This window comes from Porites lutea, chromosome 12 (genome assembly GCF_958299795.1).
Source record: "Porites lutea chromosome 12, jaPorLute2.1, whole genome shotgun sequence".
In the NCBI taxonomy this organism is placed as follows: Eukaryota; Metazoa; Cnidaria; class Anthozoa; order Scleractinia; family Poritidae; genus Porites; species Porites lutea.
In genome coordinates, this window is record NC_133212.1 from 22715736 (window position 1) to 22743023 (window position 27288).

A 27288-nucleotide genomic window follows, 5' to 3' on the forward strand; every position below is an offset into this window, starting at 1 on the left:
TTAAATATTATTGCTGCTCAGAAGAGGGCAGGGTCCTATGTCTGTCCTGAATCTCGACCTTGAGGTTAACTGTTTCGCGAGCGATTACGCTGTTTGTCAGCAGTACCTAGGCCCCTCTGCGCAGATAGTCTCTGTGATTGGCGAATTTATGATTGACAGATTTTAATCTGCGACCTCGTGCATAAACAATTGTTGTGTTGATGTACGGAGTTGGAAGTCGAAAGTGGGACGCAAGTGCGAAGAGAAGTTCTTTACTATAAAGGTGAGCCAAGGTACTCCTTAGCTTTTCGTGATAGGCGTAAATTTAAGCCCGGTATTTCGGGGAGTATTCACAGGGCAACGACGTCAAGAAGGGAAGCTGAAGCAACGATGGCGACGGTGGCGAAAACCGTCATTTAAAAAGAGAATTCACGCTGTTTCGAAATTCACCGCTCTTATTCCATGTTGGTGAGTTTTTCTGGACTTTAATTCTAAAGGAGAGCATCTGGTTTTAAAAAAAGGAAAAGAAAATTATTGTCGTGTGTTCACGTTCTCCTTGAAACTTGAAATTTGGTAGTCCCTGTTGTCACTGTTGACACTGCTGTCAGTTTCACGTTGTGGTCGTGCAAGACGGCAAAGAATCATGCCACAAAGCGTGATGCACGTGCGAAGTTTGTTTTTGCCTTCCTAAACGTATTGTCTTTTGTCTTTCTCGTTGTTATTGTCCTCGTCGTCATTGCTTAATCTCTCTTTCACGGGTCTCGCAACGCTGATGGGCAGTTGCAGTCCTTATTTCAATACCGAGAAAAGTACAGTACGTCAAACATTCTTCAAACTCAGGACGTATGGCTAGTCATTCTTTATCGGCGCAAATCAGTGAACGAACAGCTTATAGAAGAGGGGTCAATACAGTGGTGTGTCTAAGAACACTTTAGAGCCCACAAACAACATTAATTCTGTTAAAGTAAATAGCAAAGTCACCACTATAGTAACTCCAACAGTTCGAAGACGACTCCTATTGAAAGAATGACACTGGCTGACTGACACTGGCCCGTTTCAAACGTCGAGCTACTGCCGTTGGAATACATTTTAACAGTTCGCTAAACCGTTTTTAATTTTTTAGTTTTGTTTTCTGCAACAGCTATTTTATTTGATCGAGTTAAATTCCGGGTCTGAAACCAAGTCGTGGTACAGTCGTGTTAGAGTCGTGCTAAAGTTGAGCCAGCTTAGAACGGCAGTAGCACGACGTTTGAAACAGGCCTAAGAAGCCTATCTTTGCGCTCACAAACACCTAAACAACAATTAAACTAAGCAACAAGGTCATCAGCACAGCGGTTGCAGCAGTTCAAAAGACCCTGTGCCAGTTCCCACTACTCGACCGACAACAAGCCGTGACGAAGGCGAATTTAATTTCTCTGTGTCTCCTGACAGTACTGCTCCGCGAAGGAAATGTGTTGTGGTTTCAAAACTCATTTTCTGGAAAGGAGAAGCGTTCGATTCGATTCCAATGCGATTGAAGGCCTTAATTGTGCCTTCGTAGGTCATGTAGTCGGACACGAGGCTAAGGTGACGAGGATCCACTTGAATTCCGTAAGCACTGAATACGTTTTTTAATTCCTGCAAGGTAAAAAACAGATAGTAAGCATATCCTGTCTCTTAAGAATGTTTAACTGAAGGGAAAAAAGCATCACGCTTTTTTACACCTATGCTTAAAGCGATCCCTGTTCAAAAATGGAAACCGGGTTCCGTCTTGTAATAGTGGCTGAAACTTTTAATCAAGGTTCCTTTTTCTTCTGTTCGAAAGTGTTTTCGATGTTAATTTTTGGTGCAAAGTAACAGCAGGCACTTTCCCACCACTGCAACAAAACCATTGCGCTCTACCACCAACACCTGTCTAACTCGCTCACCCTTCCCTTGTGGTCAGATTGGTTAAAACACCTATAGCATTTAAGCACCTGAAACCATTGGTGTCAGGTCATGCGCAATTTTACCGATGGAGCCAATCCTCTACACTTGAGAAATTCTAGGGAGAATGGGTACAAGCTTTGGGTGCAGTAATTTCTGGGATCGTGAACAAGCGTTAATTGTGATTGGTCGATGATATCCAAAGGCAACCATAAACCAATCAGACGTACGGTTTGTCCACCAAAACGATCGCAGAATCATAGCCTGCGAAAACATCCGTTTCTCCTCGCTCTTCGCCGCTGGAGACGTTTCCCGCGAAGGAACGTCTGCGACTCAGCGACAGAAATTCCATACTGATGACGTAAAATCTGTCCGGAATCCGGTCAGAAGCGCTGATTGGTCGACGGAGTAGTTACATTGTTTTAGCTATTGTTTACGAATGACAGTCTTGAGAGACAAAAGACAAAAGGCCACAGAGGTCAAATGTAAATGTGAAGAATCTCTAACAAAACAGTCAATATTTGTGGAATATAGTCTTCTCTAGAAGAAGTATTTGAGTTTTGCTGGAGCTCTTTGGCAGATGAACACGACACTTTACCAAAGTCGACCAGAAGACACATAAAATTGGACAAATTTATATTTGGAACCCCATGACTACCGGATTTATTTATGTAAACATTGATTTGCGTCATCAGTATGGAATTTCTGCCGCTGAGTCGCAGACGTTCCTCCGCGAGAAACGCCCCCAGCTACGAAGAGCGAGGAGAAACGGATGTTTTCGCAGGCTACAGAAATCATCGCGCCGAAAGCTTTTACCCATTTGATTTTCGAAGATGGAAAAAGAAAACTTTAATAGTAACGACTTGGATAAGAGCTATAGGCTTTTCAACCACTTGACACATTACAAAAGGTGCAAAGTAGCTTCAGTAAAACAAGGAACAGTTTACCTGTTTTATAACTTTCGCGGCTGCTTCGATTCCATAAGTGTTCGCCATAGCATGAATGTCGTTTGTGTATATCTTCGTCAAGTCAAGAACGTCTTCGTATTGCCATGCAGCCTAAAAAGAACAACTTATTCATCAATAAAAACACCAAGGAAAAACGATATAAAATTATAAAGAACAGAAAATATCATCGCACATATTTGATAATCAGACCATTCAGTACTGATTAGAGCCACAACACATCGCTGGCCTCAAGACAGCACGGCCACACAGAGAAACACGAAAGCTATCTATCATCTCACACATTTCACTCCTCCCTGTTTAATTTGATCACTTTTTTTCAAGGGTTATCCGTTAGACTGTTCACAGTCCCGAATGTTTCCGTCCCCCTGCCCCTGCCCCCCCCCCCCCCCTTCCCCTTCCCTCCCACCAAGTAGGTTTGACAGTAAACCCCAGGCTAGACTAGGACATTTGAAACCAAGATGGCCGCCAGTAACACAAAGCGCAGTTACCTGTAGATTGACGCCTTCTGTTTTCAGCACTGCAGTATCGTTATTTTCGACCAAGAAACATCGGTTAATTTTTGGAGTTTCATAGACAACACTCTGAAAGAATGGAAGACAGTTCAGGTCGAATTTAATTTAAGTAGAATGAGCCTTCAAGCATGTGGGTACCGTATTGTAAAGAGAAAAAAACTATTGAATGTCGTAACTTAGCAAAACAATTAAAAATTCGCAAAATTCTAATACCTGGTTGGCCAGTTTCTCTATCACGGAAGAAACTCGTATTTTGAAGTTCGTCACGGGAAACTAAAAATAGGTAGGAAAGTTAGAAAACAACAATTAGAAAATGTATAAGTACTTCATTCCGTAGGGATAGGGAATAAGATGTACTTTTGTAAGACGGGGTGATCTTGATATTACGGGGAAAAAGAAAGTTTTATTATGAAACTAAGAGCACCCTGATGAATGTTAAAGAAAAGGAGCCTTCTCAAAACCTCACACACGTTTCTTGAGATGCAGTTATTTGAGTAAACTATGAGTGAACACAAACTTTGAGCACTAAAATTCATAAGACGGTTTGCCAAGGGTTTTTGCAAATTGTGAGAAGTTGGCAAAATACTCCTATCCTTTTTCACCCCCGATGTACGATAATTGTTATACGATTACTTTACTTATGTTTCACGGTGGTCCTAAACGCATACTCCAAAACTGTCAAAATAGGGCATTGAGATAATGGAACACGTTTGCATATTTAGCGCACTCCATGACATATAAAGTCATAGGCGCATACTGAAGTCTAATGTCGCAACCGTTTCAGCATCTAGTCCACATTTTGTGTGGCAGATGATCGTTAAGGTGCGATTACTTTGGCACGACAATGTGGGCTCTGAGAAAACTGTCTCCTCACAAGCGATCCTGAGCCATGCTACAGAAACTCATTTTTCAAGTTAATCTTAATTTGATTGACTTATTTATGATTTGTCTAATGACAGTCACTATTGCCGCCATCCCGCGGAGCAAGACGCCGAACACATTCGCCTGGTGGAAACAAGTAGTAAGCGGTCGAACAAAATGTCACGATCCACGAAAACGGATTATCGTGAGGCCACCATTTGCAGCGTCGTATCTCAGCTTGTTCAAAGGAAAGGACCGTTTGAGATTACCGTTTTAAGTAAAGCAAGAGAAGCGGTATGTGGATCAGTGGTGGACAAATCAAAACCGACCGATAATGTTTTTTTCTTTGCTCTCACTAGCTAGGATCCACAGTGTTTCTTGTCTTAAGCAACGCCCTGTATATGCCAACAACTCATCAGCCTTCCCCACAGGAACACCAACCAAATTTTCGACATATAAACATTTTTGGACAGCACGGCAACAATTACCTGTAAGGAGACTTCACACCATTCTTCATTTTCCGCATCATATGAATATGAAGCGACGTGAATATCACTCTGTAAAACACGCTGCAAACAAACAGAGAACCACACGAAAAGCTCTGTCAGGGATATTTGCTAAACCAGGTGATTGCTCGAAAAATCTTGCGCATGAAAAGTAAAAAAAAAAGCTCGCGCCTCTTACACTCAGGATATCAGTGTTCTTTTTTATTTTTTTAATATTTCAAAGTATTTTCGGTAATTTTACCTGTAATCTCGCATCATCAACACTCGAGCGACGGCGTTTGGCCTTTTTCATTTTTTCTTGCTCTGCGCTGTCATCTAAATTCTGATCTTCTCCATCCTCTTCAAATTAAAAATAATAATTAAAAAAAGCCATTCAATAAAAAATAAAGGACATTTGAAAAGACGAACAGGGACAACTCCCTGCGTTCGTAGTTTTACTTGATTTTATCTCTGTTTACGTTACTTGCTCTTGCACTACATGCAATATATCACAACCAATATGAAAATGTACCTCCGAAAAGTGATTCCGTTCTCAAAATCGAGATTTCTTCGCTGTTTTCGTCGTCTTTTGAAGAAAAAGAGAAATAAAAACAAAGATAAAATTGTACCAAACGTGAAAAGGCTTACTTAGATAGAAGATGACAACGATCCTCTTTTAGGTCTCCTAAAAAGAAGCTTTAATTTCACAGATTATGTTACTCTGTACATCACTAGCGTTAAGTTTTGGAGTCAAAATATCCTGCAAGTAGAATCATCTCCAAACAATTCTAAACCAGGAGACAACTACAACAATTTCCCACCTCAGGTTGCTTAACGGTTGCCTTGAATATTATCGATTAGGGCCCCCTGGTAGTTTCTGGAGAGGGGAATACAGCGCATACTCACCGTCACTGTAGTAGTCTAACTCGTTTTCTTCGTCCTCATCGGGCGGTTCATAACTGGCATGCTGAAAAAAAAAATGAGTTGCAGCAGTTTATCAACTTTAATAACTAAGTCGCTAAGTGGAGATGGGTGCCCGAGATGTCTAAGGGCTTCCACTTTTGGCAAAGCCAGCCCCTAGAAAAAGTTACGCCCCAATGGCTGGTAAACCCGCGCCCTATTGCCATGAACCACCACGCCAACGGAACCAGGCACCTGTCACACTGATTTATCAGTGGAAAAATAAAGGGGGTGAGCAATGGGGGTAAAAGAATGATCCAAAGACTAAACGAAGAGAGTGGCCACAAGGAAACGCTGTACCAAGCAAATGGAGATGATGCAAGCAAGGCTGACCGCGCTTGAGCCATCGCACTGACCGCTGACCGACGCTTGCGCTCCTGGTTGTTAACTCTGTTAAACTTCACTTAACTTTATTTATGGGTATTATACAAAAACAACAATAGATACGGATAAATAGAACAAGATTGTGAGATGATAGGGGTTGAATCGTATTTCTCACAGTTATTTTCTCTTACTGTACCTGCTGTCTTCTCTGCCTCTGTTTAGCTTCATTTGCATCACCATCAGCCGCCTCCTCGTCGGATAACTCCGCGTTGTCATCATCATCGTCCTCTACAAAAATCATGACAATGTTATTGAACTCCAATTTTGACAATTGTTGAGTACCACAGTGTCTTCATGTTCTCTCTTACACGACTGATAACCCATTGCCTACACACATACACCGGGCCGTCTGTTGTTCGAAGGCCGAACAGCAAAATCCAGGGTTAATCCCTATGACAAATCACTTTATAAGTAGGTTGAGTATGATCGTCCGGGTGAACGTAGTCCTGAATACGACTGTTGTTAACAGTGACTGACATTTCGACAACTTGTGCGGTAGTCATCTTGGCGGTGTATTCATCTTTTGTCTCATAACAGTGAGCCCATGATTAACGATAACCCGGCTTTGAACAATGAAGTTGGCCCTGAAAACTCGAAATGATGGTTCCCTATTCAATAGGAAAATCAGCCAAGAACACTAAGGACATATCAAAACCCTTAGTGTGAAAATAACTTGGTCTCGCGTTGTATTCCCCTTCCTCCAAGAGAGGCGAAGACAGGCATACATGCCCGTTTATGTCAATGAAGCCATCATTGACATAAACATGCCTTTCTGTCAATGAATCATTCCCAATAGTTAAATACATATTGCAAAAGTGAAATTGTACGAGAAAACCGTCGTTGTCTAAATGGATCTTGGGAGAATTATCTTTCATCCCCACATATTTTGCAGGGGTCAATGACGTCCTCACTAAGCTTGGCAAAGGAGAGAAATCCTCGTTGCAGACCGTTCGAACGCACTTCATAATCTTTGATTATGATTAGTTTATCTTTTCATTAATTTGTTCATTATTTATTGAGTTAGCTGGTTGTTAACTCTTTGCTTATCCATGATACCTTGCGCTCCACTTCCTGCCTCGCTGTTTCCATTTCTCGGCTGATTATTTTCCGCCACAGTTTCAATTATTCTGCCAAAAATATTAACCCATGATAAGCACTACTAGGTATTTACGTGGTAACTACAAGAAGAAAACCAAGACGCTGTCGTAGCGTTTGCTTGAGCTCTGACACATGCCCAGAGCCTTCGTTCATTCCTTTCGGGGATATAATCTAAGCCTACGCACTCAAAACAATCACAGCGGACACTCCATTGCCTATACACGACCCCCCAACGGGGAAGAACATATAACTTTGAGCATCAAACATAACCAAAACAAAACCAGATATAAACAACCGAGAGGCATTTTCGCCTTGCTGGGCCTACACAGACTGAGTGTAACTACCAATTCGTATAAAAAATCATCAAGAATTCATCAATGTTGTGTACGCCGTTACTCAACATTGGCCTAAGCCTCCACCTACATCTCACTTGACTTGGCTTTTGTGGCTTTCAAGACAGCTGAAATAATCTTCTTGATGAAAACAAGCTCCACATAACGAAGAATGCTTGATGCCTTCACGCAAAATTCATCCTGGTGAAAGACAATAATATGGAATCTTACTTGAACAGCCGCCTCTATCACTAGTAGAAACCATCAAGTTTAACCCTCTAAGCCTCAGTATCCACTTACAAAGCACTTTGGTGATCATTTCATTCATTCTCGTAAGCTTTCTTCTTGATTATCTATTGATATTGTTGGGGTAGCATTGATGTTGGTCACTATAATAAACTGTCCATGTGCAGTTTGTAAAACAACAAAAAACGCCCCAAGCAAACCAAATAGTTTAAAAACCTACCGGCAAAAGGTTTTTGCTCCACAGGCCTCATATAGATTGGCGGTGCCTTCTAACGCCTCCTCACCCCTAGTCTGCTACACAACCGTTTTTAGTGTCGTCACGCAACGCTTCTCCCTACTTAGTGGGGAGGAGCTTTGCGTGATGACACTAAAAACGGCTGTGTAGCAGACTACCTCACCCCAAAATAGCCCGTAATTATACAATGTATTAGAAACACAAGTTACAGTTACCTTGTACGATGCCTCGCAGAGGAATTTTAACCTGATGCGGTGCATCCTGCTTCTAAATGATTGAAAGCCAACAAAAATTGTAAGCGTCAATTTCATAAACAAGACAAGAATGGAAAGTAACATTTCCTTTTTGGGGATATTCCACCGAGTGGATTTTATAATTTTAAACCCTGTGTGATGGATATTTAAGATGGAAAAATTACAGTAAAAGAAGAAGTAATATACGATGGAGGGGTAGATTGAGAATATTTGCGTTTGCATCCTAGAAGAATGCAGGACAAAAATCAGTAGAAAAAAAATCAAGGATTGGCTGGTTCTCACCGCCCTCCGCTCTGCTTTGCTGATAAAGATTCCCAAACATCTACAGACTCCAAAACCTGCGAGAAAAAAAAGTGCATTTACAGTAAAACAGTTTTCATTTGCAAAAAGAAGGCAGGAAAATAACATAGTCAGACCTTATTGTATTAATGCGAGCGACAAGAGGAGCCCGCAATCCTAATCTTCAGGTTGTTATTACGCACACGTCGCACGTATGTGGCCAGCATTCGTTTGGACTTCCACTAGGAAGTATGGAATCCACAAAACGCACTTTGATCACGCACGTTTGGACCTTCTATCACTCGTGATCTAATCACGCGTGTTTTGACCACCTGTCACGTAAAACTTACGCAAAGCACAGCGCTGGAGCAAAAGCGTTTTGACCTTCGATCGTTGTCGCCCGCACTCCGTAACCTTTGGTTATTACTAGTTACTCCCTTAGTTACTTTTCATTTAATAACCTTACACAACAAAATTCATATTATATAGATGGAGAGTGGGGTGGGGTATAACAAAAAAAAAAACAGCCAAAAAAATATCATACTTAATCTTCTCTACTGTTTTGAATTATTTTTAAAATTCTGATTACAAAACCAGTGGTGTTCAACGCTTCTCCAAAAGCGATTAAAATAGCATCTTATGACACTATACAGTAAAAACAAAGAAACTCTTCTTGTCATTCAAAGAGACTGGAACTAGCTGAAAAGAAACTAAAAACAAATTTTAATGGTCGATACTCAAACATTCTAGCGGAAGTAATCTCTTTGAGCTTAAGAGAAGATAAAAAAAAAACCACACATTTACTCTCATTTTTCCATAAAAAAAGAAGACATAAGGAGGTTAACTTTACTTATAAACTGCTTACATCATCGGCTACAGTTTAGAGGCCTAGTCGGAACCCACCCAATTCCCTTCGGAATATCAAGCGAGCGAGTACCAGAGGGGACTGGGAGACATACATCTTCCAATGGAAACCACCAATACCTGAGCCAAAGTGACCTTTGTAAATTTTCTCTGAAGCTGTTTCGCACGTTTTCTTGCTTTTGGTCCTGGTTTCAACGGCAAGTCCATACTTGGCGTTTTGATATTCGCACTGGCAGTCATCAAGATTTCCCTGGTACGAAAAAGTAATTTTAAAACCCTTTAGGTCCCATTGGTGACCAACTAAAATTTTCTCCTAATGATATCCATACATCATCAAGAGATAAGGCTGTGAGAATTAATAAAATGATCACCTAAGAGGAAATGCTTTGATCTTATATCAAATTCTCTCAACACATTCTTTAAGGAAATATATAGAAATCAGTTTGGAGAATTTGTATGTTGATATTGGGGGTATCAACGCTTTCTGATTCTGCCCTTACACTCTTCACATCAGGGCCTGGCTGTTCAAAACTGAGCTGGATAGCGCTATCCATTGGATAAATCACTATCAGCGGATAAGTATGAAGGAAATCAGTTGCGTTATTCAGTGGATAGCATTACCTAACCTTCGAACAAATGGGGCCAGCGGTCCTATTTACACGTCTACCAGCTCAGATGTACTTGTTGTACAGATTAAGTAATCACAGAAGAATATTCTGGGGGCAATCATTTCATCCTCATTGCTGATAGACGACCAAGGCGACAAACATTCTCTCACTTACTTCTAATCAGAAGTAAAAATACATTACTTTTAGAAGAGAGAATACTGAAGCTGATGTTATGATCACTGTATGACTCTGCCTGCAACACAGTTCTTTTGAAACTAACCGTTATTTATTCAATAGTCTCCCTCCGAGCTTTTTCAAATCGAGTCCTGGTCTTCATCCTCTCTTATTCCCATGCAAGTCAACTCATTTCCAATTTCGTTCTCGGGTTCCTGTCCTACTCTTTCCCCGGCCCAGGGAACAAGTAGGAGAGGACCTTGGGAACGAGTTCTCTCATTTTTAAATAGGTGACTGTGCACCAGGACTCGCTCTGCCGGATAAACAGTTTTCAGCAAATCGGAAATGGGCTATTCGCGCAATAGCTTCCAAGAATTTGTTAATCTTGCAGCTTCACGAGGGTAAGTGAGAGTGAGCGCATTTCAAAGCACGTGTACCTGAGTCTTGGAATTCCAAGTGTGACATTCATCTCACCACGGCCAGCAAAATGAAACGTGTTGAGCGTCATCTGCGTAGACGGCTCACCGATGGACTGAAAAACAAAGACAAGCGTCTGAACAGCTGTTTACAATTCGTTAAGCACGTGACCCAAGCAGCATAGTCTAACTTGGTATCTGTAGCACATTGCAGCTACAATTGAAGAAAACATTTACTCACTGTCCACCCCAATATACCAGTCCATCGCTAAGTTACCCGGTATTTTGTCACGAGCAAATACACGAGGGGCTGAAGTTTTACGCGCATCATCTAGCGTAAAGAATGCATTAGCGTTGTCGTGCAAACTTAAGTTTAAATTGCGTTTTTCGTCCTTCGAACAACTTATTTCTTCTTGCCTTTCCAAAATTCCTCATGACAATAGAGGAAGGGAACTGTTCTCTAGGTACCAAGACTCTTTTAATTCGAAGATTTCGTTTCTCAGAGACAGATTTCTGAAGGTGATGTCAAAAAAAGAAAATAGAAATCCTCAAAAGCTATAATTTTGTTACATTCTGCTCTTCATAACAGGCAGTTTCGTTCGCCGATAAATCCTCACTGCCAATGCAAATAAAATTCGCCACTTTGGAAACGAGAAAGAAACTGGTTAACTTTCGCAAAGGCTTCTGGGACTGCTACTGGGGACAGGAAAAAAATTGGCCAATGGCTGACCAGCGCATCCCTAGCAGTCTTCCCAGAATTCTTAGTGGAAATTAACTCGGCTCAGCTTCCTCTTCGATTCTAAAGTGGCGAATGGTGATGTTGGAGTATGGTTGTTTCGCTACAAAGTCGTTTCGCTGCATAATGAGGTCGATTCACTGCAAAGTTGTAAAGTTGTTTCGCTAACTGAACTCGTTATTACCCGTTTGTAGTTCATGTTAAAATGTTTTTAACTATTTAATACAAAAAGGTTCGTTGCAGAGAATCGACTTTATGATGCAGCCAAACGACTTCATTACGCAGCCGTGAAACGACCGTAACTCGTGATGTTTATTCCTCCAAATGGAACAGTAAAGCAAGGCTCAATTAAGGGAGACATTACTTTCAGACGTATGAGGTGACTCACCTGCGCCGCTAACAAACCAACTGCTTCACCGGGTTCTGCTAATGCTCGGAAAGCTTTTAAGTACATCAGGAGCTCGAACTTGCTTGCTGGTATTCTACCACTAAAACCACGACACAAAATCACTGGTAACATGTCACTAGCCACTATGAAACTAGAGTGAAAGCTCTCCTTACTGGCAACTATTAATGAAGGACAGCCTTCTCTAAGGCGGCACTGACACTAAGATCAATACAATCTGTACGAGTTCACGGAGGTAATTGTTTCTCTTCTTTTCAAGGTGTACAAGTTTTACTAAATCACACCTGGCGGGGGTGGGGCACGGACAACACGGAACAAGGTTTCCTGTCTAAGGATATACCATAAGGCATCACATAAGGAGATTGCGTGGTAAGATCACTTACTTTTCTTCATAATCCTCATCTGTCAAGCATTTGTCCGGATTTGTACCTGTGTACTTCTTTACAGAAGTAGAAAACTTCTCAGACACCGCCCCAAAATACCTATCTGGCTGGTACTTTGATAGCACAGGATCGGGGCAGCTGGCAGCTTTCTTGGTATACCTGTGAAAGTATGTTTTACATTTCAGCTAACACTAAACCCTTTGGGTCCCAAGAGTGACCAACATCAATTTTCTCCTAACAACTTCTGGAGATCAACAAGAGTAAAGTCATGAGAATTACTAAATTGATTACCAAAGGGAAAATGCTGTGATCTTAGACCAAATTCTCTCAACTATTCTTCAAAGAAATGTATGGAGATCAGTCTAGAGAATTTGTATGTGGATCACGGCTTAGGGATTAAAGGGTGAAGGAGGCTGTGGTACGGCTGTCTAGTTCATTTTGCCAATAAGTGTCCTTATGCGCTATGGAACTTACCGCTAGCAAAGAAATAACTTGTAAATGACAAAGTAAGCGTTATATCAAACTGCTAGGCTAGCAAGAAAACCCACCATTGCAATCCGTTTAAATCTTCTTCAAATTTGTCCATCCGTGCCTTCTTTTGTATTTGCCTTGTTATTTATTTCTTCTTTTAATCTTTTGAGAAGTTATTTCATATTTCACTCAATTTGGTGGCAGTTAAATTCTGTTTGTTATACTACTACATGAGAAATTTCTTCAATGTGATTGGCTAAGAGCAGTGGTCTTTCAGCTTAATTTGAAATACCTACATGTGAAAATTACAAAACCTTTGCGGGTAGTAGTATAAACAAATAATAGCATGATTTATACGTGATATTTGGCATAAATACCACTTGTGATATTTCAAAATTGTCTAAAATTTCACTTGCCTAACGGCTCGTGAAATTACCTATAACAATTTTGAAATATCACACGAGGTATTTATGCCAAATATCACTACAAATCATGCTATTACCTATACAAATTTGATAAATTTCATGACGTAGACCCCTTTAAGAGGCATACTCAGACAATTATTTTTTTCGGTCGAGTATCAAAGGAATAAAGCCTTTGCAAGGGCTCATTTAAAAGTTGATCACTTTAGCCTCGAGAGAAACCACACGTGTAGCTAACAGCTCAGAAGTACTTTTAGTACGGATTAAGTAATCACTGAACAATATTCTGGGGGCAATCATTTCATCATCATCGCTGCTAACTCGTAATTCAAAATTTTATGACCCCCTACATGACGAACTTACCACCCTCATCTTGTTCGATACAAAAAAAAACTGAAAAAGGAGTTGAGTGATGTACATGTATGTAATGTGAAACTAAAAAGCTAGCTTTCTCTCAGTGAAGTAGCGGTTTGTTCATTTTATGCTTTCAAGCGTCATTTGCTTTCAATAGATATTTTAATTAAAAGGAAATGACTTTCTGAAAACAATAGTTTCACACATCATTTTATTTCATTTGTTTTAAAGTTAAACAGACTGACTTCGACGACCGATACAGACTCACCCAATTGTGAAGATTACAGTCAAAACGACGAGGTAATAGTTTATAACAAACCTTTCACGAACGGACAAGGGTGCCTTGCTCCACTTTTTAAAGAGCTTCAGATCAGCCTAGAAATAAAGGCAGATATATGATACATATACACAAAACTGTCGTTCTGACAAACCACGTACACACCAACGCTTAAACATTTTCGGTAAGTTAGTAAACGGAGGTAAGCCAGTGTTAAATAAAGCCACGTTGTAACACATTTTCAATCTGGCTGTGGCCGAGCCCCAGATCGAAACCAGACTGTTAATCGGGAACAGAAACGACAAATACATGAAGTATAGACTTGAAAAACAGTTATTTGGTGGCCCACTGATTGTCTCGAACCGTGCTCTCGGTATTAAATACTTCGTTAACATAAGGGGATCATTTACTTTAAAGTGATTCCGCAAAATATTACCCGTCATCGCGGGTAGCTAATGGGGCTGACAGAATATCTACTGGCAAAAGTGTTGCAAGGAAAGTTTACTAGAAGGGGACTTCACTGTTACGAACAAATTTCAGAAGCAGGGAATTCAAATACTTCTTTCTGAAGCTGCTAGGAAGAGCAGGTACCCTAGAACTAAAATAAAAATAGTTAACTTGACAGATTCAGCACCTTAGTTCGCCCAAACTGTACAGGAGTTTCAGCTTCATCTCCAGGCTCTTGTGGGCAGTTTTCTTTGGCGAAAAACAGAAATGGTGAAGTTCTTTTTTGGCGATTCTGCTCGTGTTTTTTCACCCATTTAGTAATCTGAGAACAAATAAATTTCATGTCAACAAACAATTTTGAATTTTGAGATAAATCCTAAATTTTACTTTGTAACATACCAAAAAACGAATAGTAACATGCAAAAAAACTGATGAAGAGGTGTCATTTAAATGACAACATCACAGGATTTCATCCACAAACGCAAAAATGATCAAAAGTGACAACAGGCATTAAATGCACAAACACAGCTCAGAAGTACTTTGAGTACAGATTAAGTAATCACAGAATAATATTCTGGGGGCAATCATTTCGTCATCATCGCTGTTTTGTTTTTGTTTGCTTTTGTTTGACTGACTTTTTTCCTTCCTACCTTTCTTTCAAGTTTTTGCGCTTTTTCTGATTCCAAATGTGGAAGAAGCGCTTTAGGATTGAGTTGATGTAGAAACGCCTGCGTGTGTAGAAAAATAATAATAAATAAATAAACAAATAAACTCCTGTAACGTGTTTTTAAATAATAGAACTGATAACGGTTGTAAAAACATAATTATACCAAACCTCATAGCATCAACGCTTCCTTTTTCTATTTGGTGTACCCCAAATAAAACAAAGCTTGTATCTTATCCTACTCTTTACAGATGCAATGTCACAGGTAAAATACTTTTCAAGTTAAGTTTCAATTAATAAACCATTTTCAGAATTCTTAGTTGAACTCTTTCATATAGGAATTCATAACAGTAACAATTCCGCTCCAAAGAGATCCTATGTGTGTAGCTAACAACTCAGACGTACTTTTTGTACAGATTAAGTAATCACAGAACAATATTCTGGGGGCAATCATTTCATCATCATTGCTGTTAGCAAGTGCTACGTAACGATATAAAAACTTTTGCTCAATCCACCTATTCACGCGCCTAACCTTTGAGTCATTGTGTCAAATTTTCTTTTTTTGAGTTATGAATTCTTGCAATCAAGAAGTCTCCGAACCTGGTAATTTCCCGCCATAAACGGGAACTGCTTCTCAGAAAGGAATGAAGTCTTCATGACGTCCAAACCATCTTCGCCATAGTAAAATTGCACTACAGAGCTATCACTGTCCCGCACGGTCAGGTCATAACCGACTTGAAGACCTTCTAAGTGTTTAATAAGACATCGCTGTAGGTATCCGCTGCGACTTGTTTTCACAGCAGTATCGACAAGACCCTGAAAAACAATAATTTACATTGAAAACATTTCGGGTTTTTTACAACAGTGTTCCTTTGATTTAGGTCTGCAATAAGTCGACTGTAATAAACTATCCATAAAGCTGCTCATCGCTTTATATGATGCTTCAATCCCGTCTGTATCCAGCTCTATTTCTGCTGGGCCTCAGAAGCCAATTAGAAGGGAGGATCTCTGGTGTTTTTGCTGTGCCGTTGACGTTGCTTTATCTCTTTTCCAACATACGAGTTTTAATGGATACGCCTTTCTGGATGAAAAACAAATTCTCCTCATTTCCGTTAAACGGCCAGCATGAATTTTAGCCGCTTTACGGGTTTTGTTTCTCTTTATTTGGTGTTCGCTTTAATGAAGTATAGTTCATACCACGCATCAAAAAAAAAGAAACAAGATAGAAACAATGACCATAATGCGTGGTTAAGCGCTGTTTGTGTCATCTCATAACCGTGGAATCTCTCTTCTAAATAAGTACGAGACAAGACACAGATAATCGGCTGGAACTTAAACGCCTGTAACCAAATCTCAGGGTTGTCATTATCAGCCGGGGGCCGGGGATTCCTCCAGCTACTATGAATGTGGCCCCGGCTATTTTCATTGGAAAATAGAAGAAAAATAGAACCAAAAGAAATCCCTAACTGTTTCATTCTCCGCCTACTTGTTGTATTGACCCGGTAACTTGAAATCTTAGTGACAACCCTGCCGAAATCTGCTCCCTCGAGGTCGCTCTTTTTACCTATTGTCATTTTAATTTTAAACAGTACCTCTCTTCCTGCCATGCAGTGAAAGAAATACTCCTGAGGCCTTATCCCAGTCAGGAAACGCCCATCCACGAAGCCTCCAGCTCTGGGAGTGGTATCATAAGGTAGAAATGATGGCAGAGACCTGCCACTAAGCATAAGTGGAGGTCGACGCCCCTCCAGTTCAATCTGCCCCAGCAAACAGGAGATTTGCATACAATTCACTGAGGACCCTTTAGCACCAGATTGCACCATCAGCTGAAGGTTATTGTCAGGAAATCTCTTGAGAAGGCCCAGTGGAATACAAGCTTTGTTGATGAGATCTTGGTACTGGTCTGTCTTCTTCTTCATGCTCAAGTCCAACTGTTTCATGTCACTGCCGTCTTTACTGTGATGAGCTTTTTGTAGCTTCTCTTCCAGTACAGATCTAATAGAACAAATTAGAACAAGATCATTAAGAAATCCTCGCCAATGTAAAAATAAGCCATGTATCGGCCTTCAGCTCGTGGTTATGTGATTTATTCTCTTCGGGCAACGCACGAGGGGAATAAATCACATAAACCCCTCGCCTCAGGCCGATAACCCTTACTTATTGACTTTTAGCCGCTGGCCTTGTCTCCTTCATCGTTCTTTTATTGGTCAAATCATATCATGAGCTGAGTGGGGCATTTTAAGCTCATAAATGGACTGATAGCGGCTGTCAGTGGCGCCCTTGTACGCTGACTTCCCAGCTTACTGTTAACATGTTAATATATAATGTAAAGAGAGCCCGTCTCGTTGTCCTCTAATCCACGACATTTCATTCATTCAGACAGACAGACAGTCAGTCAGTCAGTCAGTCAGTCATTCATTCATTCATTCAGTCAGTCAGTCATTCAGTCATTCATTCATTCACTCATTCATTCATTCATTCATTCAGTCGGTCGGTCAGTCATTCATTCATTCAGTCAGTCAGTCAGTCAGTCATTCATTCATTCAGTCAGTCAGTCAGTTAGTTAGTCAGTCATTCAGTCAGTCAGCCAGTGAGTCAGTCAGTCATTCATTCATTCTTTTCGCAGCATTTTACGGAAAAAAATTCGCGTTACAACATACGTAGTGTTTTTTTTTACCTTTCACAATCATCAGGAAGGCCAAGGGCCTCTGAGGCAGCTTCGTCTCCAGCCGTTCTTCCCTTCTTCATAAACTTACGTCTCTTCTTATCGGCCTTTTCCTTTACCAGGATGTCCTCAACACCAAGTGTGAAACCATGGAACTGCAGGAATGTGGTGAAAACTCTGGCTAGAGCAGTAAGCAAGTCGCCCGCCATTGCTCCACCATAAAGCTGAATCAAAGTAAAGGAAATTTACATGTATTTATTTTCCACCAATTCACAGAGTGCTTGGTTAATGTTCCTATGAATGAAAACAACAGTAGTTTGGAGGTATATTCCAACACTGCTGATTTGTTAACTTTGTAAGCTATATGAATGACAGTTAAGCACTTTTGTAGACACAATATCAAAAAAGCTCTTATTGCAGGTTCAGCAAAAATAGCTGCACAAATTGTTTCAAATTGGGTAAGGGTTAGGGTTACGAGTCTATGTACAAGCGATAAAATTCTAAAGAAAAACAACATGAAAGAAAACGATTCCCTTGGCATTGTATTCTGGAGTAAATGATTGATATTCAATTACAGTAAAATTACTTCATTAAACATATTGTTTTCAGTTTGATTATTACAATATGCTGTATACCTCTTGACAACAATGCACCAAACCAAATGGAGTTGGCCCATAATGAGCTTTATCCAACACACCACACAATAACTGTCCCTGACGGATAACCACCTGAAGACACAAGCAGGAAACAGTAGGCAAACACAATCAAATGAGATGAGTCTTAATTTTCATGAAGAACTTATAATCTCTTGCAGGATATTACTTTGCATTTTCTACATCTTCTGTGTTTATAATTCCACAAACCTGACTCACTTGTAAATGACTTCTCCTGAAATTGAAGTACAGTCAACTCCCTCTAAGACGGACACCTTTGGGACAGGCAGTAACTGTCCATCTTAGAGAGATGTCCGTCTTATAGAGAGTCAAATAAAGGGAGTAAAGAAAGGCAGGGACCAACTCTAGGCATCCGTTTTAGGGAGGTGTCCATCTTATAGAGGTGTCCATTAAGAGAGAGTCGACTGTACAGTCAAACCCTTTAATACGGACAGCGACGGGGCCATAGAAAGTGTCCATATTTAGAGAAAATTTGAGGGGTTTTTCTCCCCACGGACAAAGCAAACTGTCTGTAAGAATGAGGTGTCCGTATTAAGCAGGTGTCTGCAGGTCTCCAGAAGGCAAGGTTTCACTGTGCAACAGTCAGCATAGTGCTTTACCTACCTCTGCCTCAGACATGTCGTCACCATGTAACAGTGGAATTCCAAGGAACTGCGTTTTGGGTTTACCAGTTATCCAGTTCTTTAAACACAAAAGCATAGAACACACATTCATGAAAATACTCAAATTTTTTCCACCTACAAGGTACTTAGGACATACTCTTATTCATGCAATCATGCAGGTATGAGTTTCTAACACGTAAACCATCCCTTTAAAACAAACAAGATTTAATCCAGTTCCATCAGTCTACTTGTATTCTGCTCTAGTTCAACTATTGAGCACTCTATAGTCAATGAGGACATCACTCTGGTACTTCATTGTATATACATTGTAAGACATGTAGTTACCATACAAACAAAGGATGAATCACCTTTCCTGCTATTTTGGCTTTTCCCTTCAAGCTCAGCAACTTAGCTTCTGCAGGAATGAGATTAAGCAACACTGTGGATACAACCTATAACAATAACAATGCAAGTTATCATTGGAGAGATTGTCCCAAGAGTGACCAACAAGAATTTTCTCCTAACAAAATCAATACACAATCAAGGGAAAAGTTTATGAGAATTGATAAAAATAATAGGAATTGCTAAAGGGAAAATGCTTTCTATTGATCTTTTTCCAACTCTGTTAGTTAATTCTCAAAAGAAATCTATGGAGATCAGTCTGTATTACAACCAACCTGTTTGCCTGACCAAAGTTCATAGGGTTTAACAATGCATGGCTTAAGAAGCTTTATCTTGCTGTTCTTGAAGCTTAAAGCACTGTACACAAGCTGCTGGTAGTCTGGCCTGTGTGAGCAAGATGTACAGTAATACATAAAATAATGTAGATGCACTTTGAAAGATCAGCAACCTGTTTATAAACTTTTCTCCAACGTATTAAATGTCCATACGTTGAACAGTATCAAAAAATACATAATTATTGCAAGCAGCACAGTCCATCATCACTGCATGTATGATCAATTTAACCTGCAAAATGATCCAGTGAAGCAATAGGACCTTTGCAGCAAGTCATTCACATGGTAAAAAACTGCCACATGCTGAGAGCAAGGGAGGAATGGTTTTCTACCTAGACTTCCCAAGCCGCGAAAGGAATGACATAACAATTTACGCTTTTATGTGCAGCCCTCATTTAAATCTTTGCAGCATTGGCTTCCTAAATAATGTGAGAACATTACTAAGACTAAGGAGAAATAAGTGAGCTGACCTGTTAAACATGCGACCCCTGACTGTCATCCTCACGCCAGCCACCATATGATCCTGAATCAGTCCACTAAGTGGGGTTCCATCTTTAGGTACCAAGTACTGGTAATTTGTACTTGCTGAAAAAAAAAGAAAGGTACCTCTTGAGCTTACTTAATCCTGATTCCTAATTCCTAATTCCTAATTCCTAATTCCTGATTCCTAATACAAAAAAAAAACCTGACTAAGAACCTGGTTTTTAAGAACCTGTTAAGCTAAAATTTCCCAGTTAAGCCTCCTCTATACAAGAACCTGTTTATAAGCCTAAAATTTGAAACAGGTTCTTATATTTTATTTTCCAAAATCTTAAAAAAGTCTAAAGCAATTAAGAGAAGTCAACATTCATAATCCTCTTTGGAGACATAGGTGCCTCATATCACTCCAACTGCAATTTGTATTGGTATGCAGATTTTTTAAGCTGAATACCACTAAATACTATTAGCTACAAATTGTAATATTTTTCCCTTCGGAAGTTAAGAACCTGTTTATAAGAACCTAAATCAAAGCCTAAATTTGTGCTTATCACCATTTTATGTAAGAACCTGTTTATGCATGTACTGGAAAACTGCATGCTCTTAGTTTTTACTGTGGGTTTTTCACTGCAGCAGTATTTATCATCGTTATCATTGGACATCGTTATTGTTGTCATTATCTTTATTGCTATTATTATTGTTTTGAAGAATAGCATTAATTACCATCTTTTGACTGACAATCTCTGACCTTGAAGAAATTATTAAAATTAATGGTGCTTTCCTAGAAGAAAAGAGAAGTGCATATAGGAGGTGTGCCAAGAATCAAGAACACTGAATTTACAAATAACAAACCTATGGTGTAGGCCTCAGCCCTGGCCAGTTCATTCTGAGGATAGTGAGCATTCATCTCATCACCATCAAAATCAGCATTGTAAGATTTGCAGTTAGCATAGTGAAGTCGAATGGTTTTCTCTCCTGGTAGGATACGAGCCTGAAACATAATCAGGAAATATTCAACACCTGCAATTATTATTATCACCAAGAAATCAATAAATTGTCTTATATATAAGTTTGTATTAATAAGAATGAAGACTTACCCTGTGTGCCATCATACTTGGTCTATGAAGTGTTGGCTGTCTGTTTAACAACAATACATCACCATTCTTAAGGTGACGGTAGACCTGCAACATAAGCAAACGTCATAAGAATTGTTTCTTAAATTTCAGTCTGAGAAATCAGCGAACATCTCACAATGGTTTCCCTGTGAAATGACATCTGAGAAACAAGTGCTGAAATTGGTTGTGCTTCTGATTGCCTTGAGATGATTTCTCATGTGGCACAACCAATCAACAAAAACTACAATTGTACCCAGATTTGGGTAGAGTTCAGTCATCAGCATGGAATTTCTGTGCTCGTTACTCAGACATCATTTTGCAGGGAAATCAGTGGGGGCATTGCCAAATATTGGCTGTTTTTCTGGCTGCTTCTTTTCAAACACTTGCAATCAATAATATATCATTTCTTTCACCGTTCAAATTAAGCTGAGAAGTACTAGTGATCAAAATCTCAACATACACTGTACCTTTTTACAAGGGTTGACTGATGCCTTCAAGTGGGTGGATGGAGTGAGAAGACGCTTGGCAATAGCCTGTCTTTGATTGGGGTCTGTTTTGCTGAGTAAGGTCCGTTTGCCATCTTCCTGTTCAACGAGGGTGGCACTGTTGAATTGAGCAACAAGTGTAATGATTAACTCATCAGCTAATCTGTAATCTATTTGCATTGTATAGTGACTGTCTTCTGGCTTAAAACTAGCCATCTCTCTTCCTAAACTAACTGCTTGTTGACTACAGGTGCCTGATTCACTGCTTTTCAGTCTATACAATCTACATATGCATGTTGTTGACTTCTCTCCGTTTAACTGCAAAGCATCCTTCTGTCATAGTGTCTTGTTGTGACTGTCTGATTGACTCATTTAATCAAAGGCTGTGCCTAACACAGACATTTCTTGTCTAAAGCTCATTTTCATTTGACTTTCTGCCTGACAGACTGACTGAACGACCAAGAAAATGACTGAGTGCATGACAGACTGACTGGCTGACTGAACCAAAGTGTCAAACTTAAAGACTTATGCTGAGACCCAAACTGGGTCACAAGATTGTATCATTAATCTCTCGCTACTGTAACTGGTTAACTGATTGACAAGATACTGGACTGCATGTACAGTGTAATGATACCTCCAAAAAACAAGTACATGTAATGACATTAAAAGTCCTACAATGTACAGTGTAAGAGACCATACATGAATGGTTTGCCAAACAAGGTGGCACATTAATGCTCCCTCCAACGCTTCAAATTCTGCTTCAAATAAATGCATGCAAGTCTTTAAACATTGATGGTATTAATTTAGTTACCCTGGATGCTGTAGAGGTCCATTGATGACTGCCTGTCTCAGCTCCTTAACATTCCAGTGAGTCACAGGTTGTGGGTATGTCAGCTTTAAAGCAAAAACCTATCACAAAAAGGACACAAAAAACAATCATGATACACAATTCTAGTAAAGTTGTAAAACACAAGCTTTGGTTCACTGCAGGATCTTTTACATAAATTCAGGTGCTGTCTCTTTCAATCTGTGTGCCTCATTCAAAATGAAAATCTACGCATAAACATTCATTCTTGATCTTAGATACTTGAACCAGGCTGCAAAGAAAGGCAGTTTTACAGCTTGCCATTTGGGTAAGCTGTAGCTAGCATGTGCAAGCCTATAAGTAATTTCAACTAGCCCGAAAAACTTTTGAAGAACAGGATTGATTACAATATTATTCCTCCGTAATTTGAATTCCCTCCGCAATAATAAAACAGAAGATTGTGTGGATTATAATGACGAACAATAATGATCACTTGGTCTTGTTTCCCAGGGCTATTAGTATATCCTTGGGCCTTCAAGTAAAATATTTTAGTTACCTCTGGTATTCCAATCTCATCCACACTGAGATATGGATCAGGTGAAATAACAGATCTACATGCATAATCAACTCTCTTTCCCATCATGTGTTTCCTGAAGAGTCCTTCCTTTTTCTCAAGAATCTGTTAAGTGAAAAAAACTAACATCACTAACCTGAACATAGCTTTAACATTTTTAACAGGTAATTGCTGAGTCAAAAGTGGTTTAATCCTCTTATGAAATTTAAATTCAGAATTTTGACAGTTACATGTAAATAATGTAAAACCAGATACACCATGGCAATAACCTATGGTGTACATACATTCTAAACACACTTTTATCTTGGTAAAATTCATGCATAATATTCTAGTCTGTGCTTAAGCAAAGAACATTGGTTACAGTATGTAGAATATTGGAGGGAACCATTTGCTTGGAACCTGTAAAATCCAGGGTGCCCACAATACATATATATGCCAACTCTCATGGATTACCCGGGAGTCTCCTGGATACAGCACCAATCTCCCTCTCTTCTGTATGGGTCAATAAATCCCTCTGCATGTCAAATCTTGAAATTTCAAGATTTGACATGCAAAATATTGAAATTTCAAGATTTGACATGCAGAATATTGAAATTTCAAGACTTGACATGACTTTTGAGTATAAATATGTGTGGCCCACATTTCCTCTAAATGTAGGTTGGCTAGATTGAAGCTAGTTACAAACGTACCAGTACTGCAGTCTACTTGAAAGTTTACACATACTCATACCTGCCTGATTCCTGGAAATTTAACTGTAGACAGTTTATCCAGATCACTGTCTATACAGCAATTCACATCTGTCTGTAGTTTTAGCCATGCATTGTGAAGTCTTTCAGTGGGTGTCTTACCGGATACAGTTGCGGGGGCATTCTTGCCCTGAAAAGAAAAATGGTGATGGTACAGTATTTCATTACAGTATATATGCAAACTCTCCCGGATTATCTGGGATTGAGTCTCCCAGATATGGTACAAATCTCCTGGATTACTGTATGGGTCACTAAATCTCCTGGATGAAATTGAATCTTAAGTTTTTCTTTGCTAGTTAGGAATACAGCCCATTTTCTTGCAAAATTGATAACAAAATTTAGTCATAAAATGGTTTCTGGGGTATTTTGGCACTTGTTTCATCACTACAAAATTGAGTCAAAAAAGTGAATATTGTATTTCTTCCAAGACTTTGTATAACCCTCAGGCACACCGAAGTTATAATCGGGGGACTGGGTCAATTTGCGCTTGTAGCAGGGGCAGTTGATGTACATGTAGGGGGTACAGTGCTAGTTAAAAGGTTACATTCTCCAGATTTTAGACCGTTAGTGAACAGCACCTCTGACAAAAAAGACAAAGGACAACCAAGAACCATATTATTTTTAAAGTTATTAAAAATCACAACATATAATAGAAAATGATCACATACAAAACCCTTCTTTTTCTTTTCTGTTGATCCTTCAGTCTGTTCTGTTCTGGGTTTGTTTAAATCCAAGAGACATTCCTTCACCAGTACACTATCCTTCATGATTTTACTGAGGTTTCCAGTCTGTGGATTCTCAAACTGCTTGTCTCCGAGGGTTGATAGCTGCAAGACAGTATAAATAAGTAAAGTGGAAAAGCATTTTAACCAGCTGAAGCTACGTACTAAAAAGCACTTTTAAGTAAATAAATACTGCAAATGCTTAAATTAGCACCTGGGGCTCATTTTTTATTTATTTTGTACAATACTGCATAGTTAACACAATTATAACAACAAAACTTAATGATGTGTACAAACGTTTATGACAGAATATGTCATTCAACTTTATCCTTGCAGTGAATCTTGATAATTTACTCAACAATGAAATTTCACATACATGTAATGTATCTCAAATTGCATTTAATTGTGTCCTTATAAATTAAAGAAAATTGCATTAAATGTATTGCAAATAATGTTGCAATTAACAGAACAATGTCAGTACAAATGACATTACTTACCGGTCTGAATCTTGAGGGTGGAACAGGAAAGATCTCAAGAAAAAACATATCAGCTGACGAACACTTTCTCTTTGCCGTTGGGGATGGGTAGGCTCCAAGAAGAACATTCAGAAATTCATGATAGGTCTCCCAGATTTGGGTGACATGTTTTTTCACTTCAAGTGGAGTAAGGAAGGTTTGTTGCGTAAGTTTTTTCACTTCTTCATCTGCGTCAGCCATAGAATTGCTCACTGTTCCATTCTCTGAAAGTAACATATTCATTTGAGCAAAAATTAAGATTAAGATACTAGAAGTGATTCGTGGGAATTAATGAGAAGTTTTGCACCTTATTTATACCTGGTTCATTGTTTGGGCCATCATTTGTTTGTCTTGCCATATGAGACTCTGTAACTTGTATTTTCACCCATTTAACAGCATCTTTAGGTGATAATCCCTTTAAAAACACACGGCTGTTGTGTTCACTCTTCACCTCTCGGGATGGTGCTTTGCAACCTGGGCAATAACGTTTTTTGTTTACCATGTAAATACTCATAAATTCTTTTATAAGCTGATGCCTAAAGTTTGTGACATTTTTGGCCACTGACTTGATCCTGGCCTCTGTCTTATCAATGTCTTTCAATGCCTTTTTCACATGTTTGTCCAGGGCAGTGATACAATCTTCCTCTTGAAAGCCCCGCGTGTCATCAATTGATTGATCAGAGTTTATTGTTTGGTTAGCAACATGTTGAAGCTCTTCAGCAACTGACGTGAGCCCAAAATCCAGTGCCTTCATCTGGCTATATGGAATTAATGGAATGGAAATGATCAAATGATACAAATAAATGCAGATGTTCTGTTTATAAACAGAGTTGTGCATTAATTTGGAGATCACAGAAGGGTGCCATTTATAACGAAACTGTGCCACCCTACGTTCCTTGGTATAGGGTTGCCATTCTGACATGCAAATATTTCCAACCTTAAAAGATTTTCTAACATCAATTAGGCCTCTGCCCATGAATACTAAAGCCTTGCAGGTGAGCCCTGTTTTAAAAAAGGTTTTTTAAACTAAGGTTTGTAAAAACAGTTTTCTGATTGTTTTTGTTATTTTTTTGTGGCCCACTCATATCAAGATCATAATATGATCATATATTATATGGGCTGAATAATTCTCACACTGGGTGGGGGACAGAGGAGAGTTGATTTTGATGGCTCTGGAAAATAGGGCAGAGCGAGGCTTAAAGAGTGTATAGAATGATATGCATTATTGACCAAGCGCGAGGTCAAGATAGCTGGATATTGGCCATTGCCCATTGCATTTTTATGGACAGAGATGAAGTCAAGGTAAATAAAAATGCCAAAAAGAATAAGGGCGATAGCCAGTATCATCACCAAAGAAGCTTGGTCAATAAAGGATTTGTTATATGGCCAAAATGCGGACATTTTCTTGCAAGACCAATGCAGGAAATCCTGAACAGGCAAGATAGGCCCACAAATGAAATAATAATGAAAACAAAAAACAAAAAAAAGCAAAAAAAGATAGGCCCATGGATCTTCCCCGCTCGGGTAGCCAATTAGAACACAGGATTTGCTTCATCTTGCCCGCATGCAGATTCAGCCATATTATAATAGGCTGATTTAGCAACGGAATGGAGAATTCAGATGACAACAGCGCGCGAAAATTAAACCACTGGCTTGACTAATGGCAGACCGGCATATTGGGCATGGACGTCGTGTTTAGTCCTTTCCGCGCGCTCTCCAGTCGTCAACTGATGTTCCCGTCCTGCTGCTAAATCAGCCTACTGAAGCAAAATGGGTCAGAGCTGACCAGAAATTATTTCACGCCAACCTCCCCCCGCTTTTTCCTGACCTCCCCCTCCTCCAAACCCTGCTTCACGATTTCAACCCAGCACATTGATATCTCTACAAGGCTTAGGTCTGAAGATCAATGGAACAGATTTCCTTAACATTGCAGTTCACCTCACCTAAGAAAAATATGTCTTACTGTCCTGGAAAACAAAAGTTGACCGCACTTGAAACAAGACGATCTCAAGATCTGAAGCAAAACCTTGAAGAATAATGGATGATAGACTGGTAAAGGAAGTTCCATATGTCCAAAGTGTCCAGGGCAGAAAATGTAGTTTTGAGCACAAGTCCCGCACAAATCGTCTTTGTCCGTTGGACCAAGTGTTGGGTCGTATAGACCTCCAAAGTTAGGGTGCAACAACGCATCGAAAGTTTCTGGATTTGTTAGCTTCTTTACGCTGAGTTTCTTTATCTCTTCAGGTGAAAATAGAGAAAGTTTGACGCCTTGCATATAATGAAAAGGCACAACCGTCCCCGACATGTTGTCTAACCAGTAAAACGGGCAAACATTATTCACTTCAACTGTTGGAAATCGACACTGATTGTCGGCCGTGTCGTTTGCACGTGCGGGGCACTGTTTGCTTTGTCTTAGATGAAGTGTTTTAATATTTCCCAAATAGTCCGCTGATC

The 27288-nt window shown here is 39.6% G+C and overlaps 1 protein-coding gene across 1 annotated transcript; it reads right to left on the minus strand.

Moving 5' to 3' along the window:
• Positions 1 to 99: 99 nt before the first annotated feature.
• LOC140953901 (DNA-directed RNA polymerase I subunit RPA1-like) lies at positions 100 to 27208 on the minus strand. The gene is made up of 39 exons (XM_073403277.1): positions 26778 to 27208; positions 25153 to 25592; positions 24817 to 25058; positions 24266 to 24424; positions 23581 to 23727; positions 22834 to 22956; positions 22284 to 22381; positions 21455 to 21590; positions 20970 to 21053; positions 20725 to 20863; positions 19866 to 19980; positions 19339 to 19447; positions 19030 to 19113; positions 18663 to 18740; positions 18021 to 18113; positions 17398 to 17609; positions 16313 to 16715; positions 15321 to 15536; positions 14707 to 14784; positions 14244 to 14378; positions 13652 to 13707; positions 12086 to 12244; positions 11685 to 11784; positions 10582 to 10676; positions 9483 to 9612; positions 8502 to 8557; positions 8181 to 8232; positions 7576 to 7685; positions 7111 to 7181; positions 6691 to 6826; positions 6191 to 6344; positions 5617 to 5677; positions 5243 to 5296; positions 4973 to 5070; positions 4714 to 4794; positions 3578 to 3637; positions 3341 to 3433; positions 2832 to 2942; positions 100 to 1596 (listed from the first exon to the last, which is right to left on the minus strand). Exons 1-39 carry the CDS (start codon positions 27137 to 27139, stop codon positions 1303 to 1305), a joined length of 5424 nt encoding a protein of 1807 aa, XP_073259378.1. The 5' UTR covers positions 27140 to 27208; the 3' UTR covers positions 100 to 1302.
• Positions 27209 to 27288: the final 80 nt, after the last annotated feature.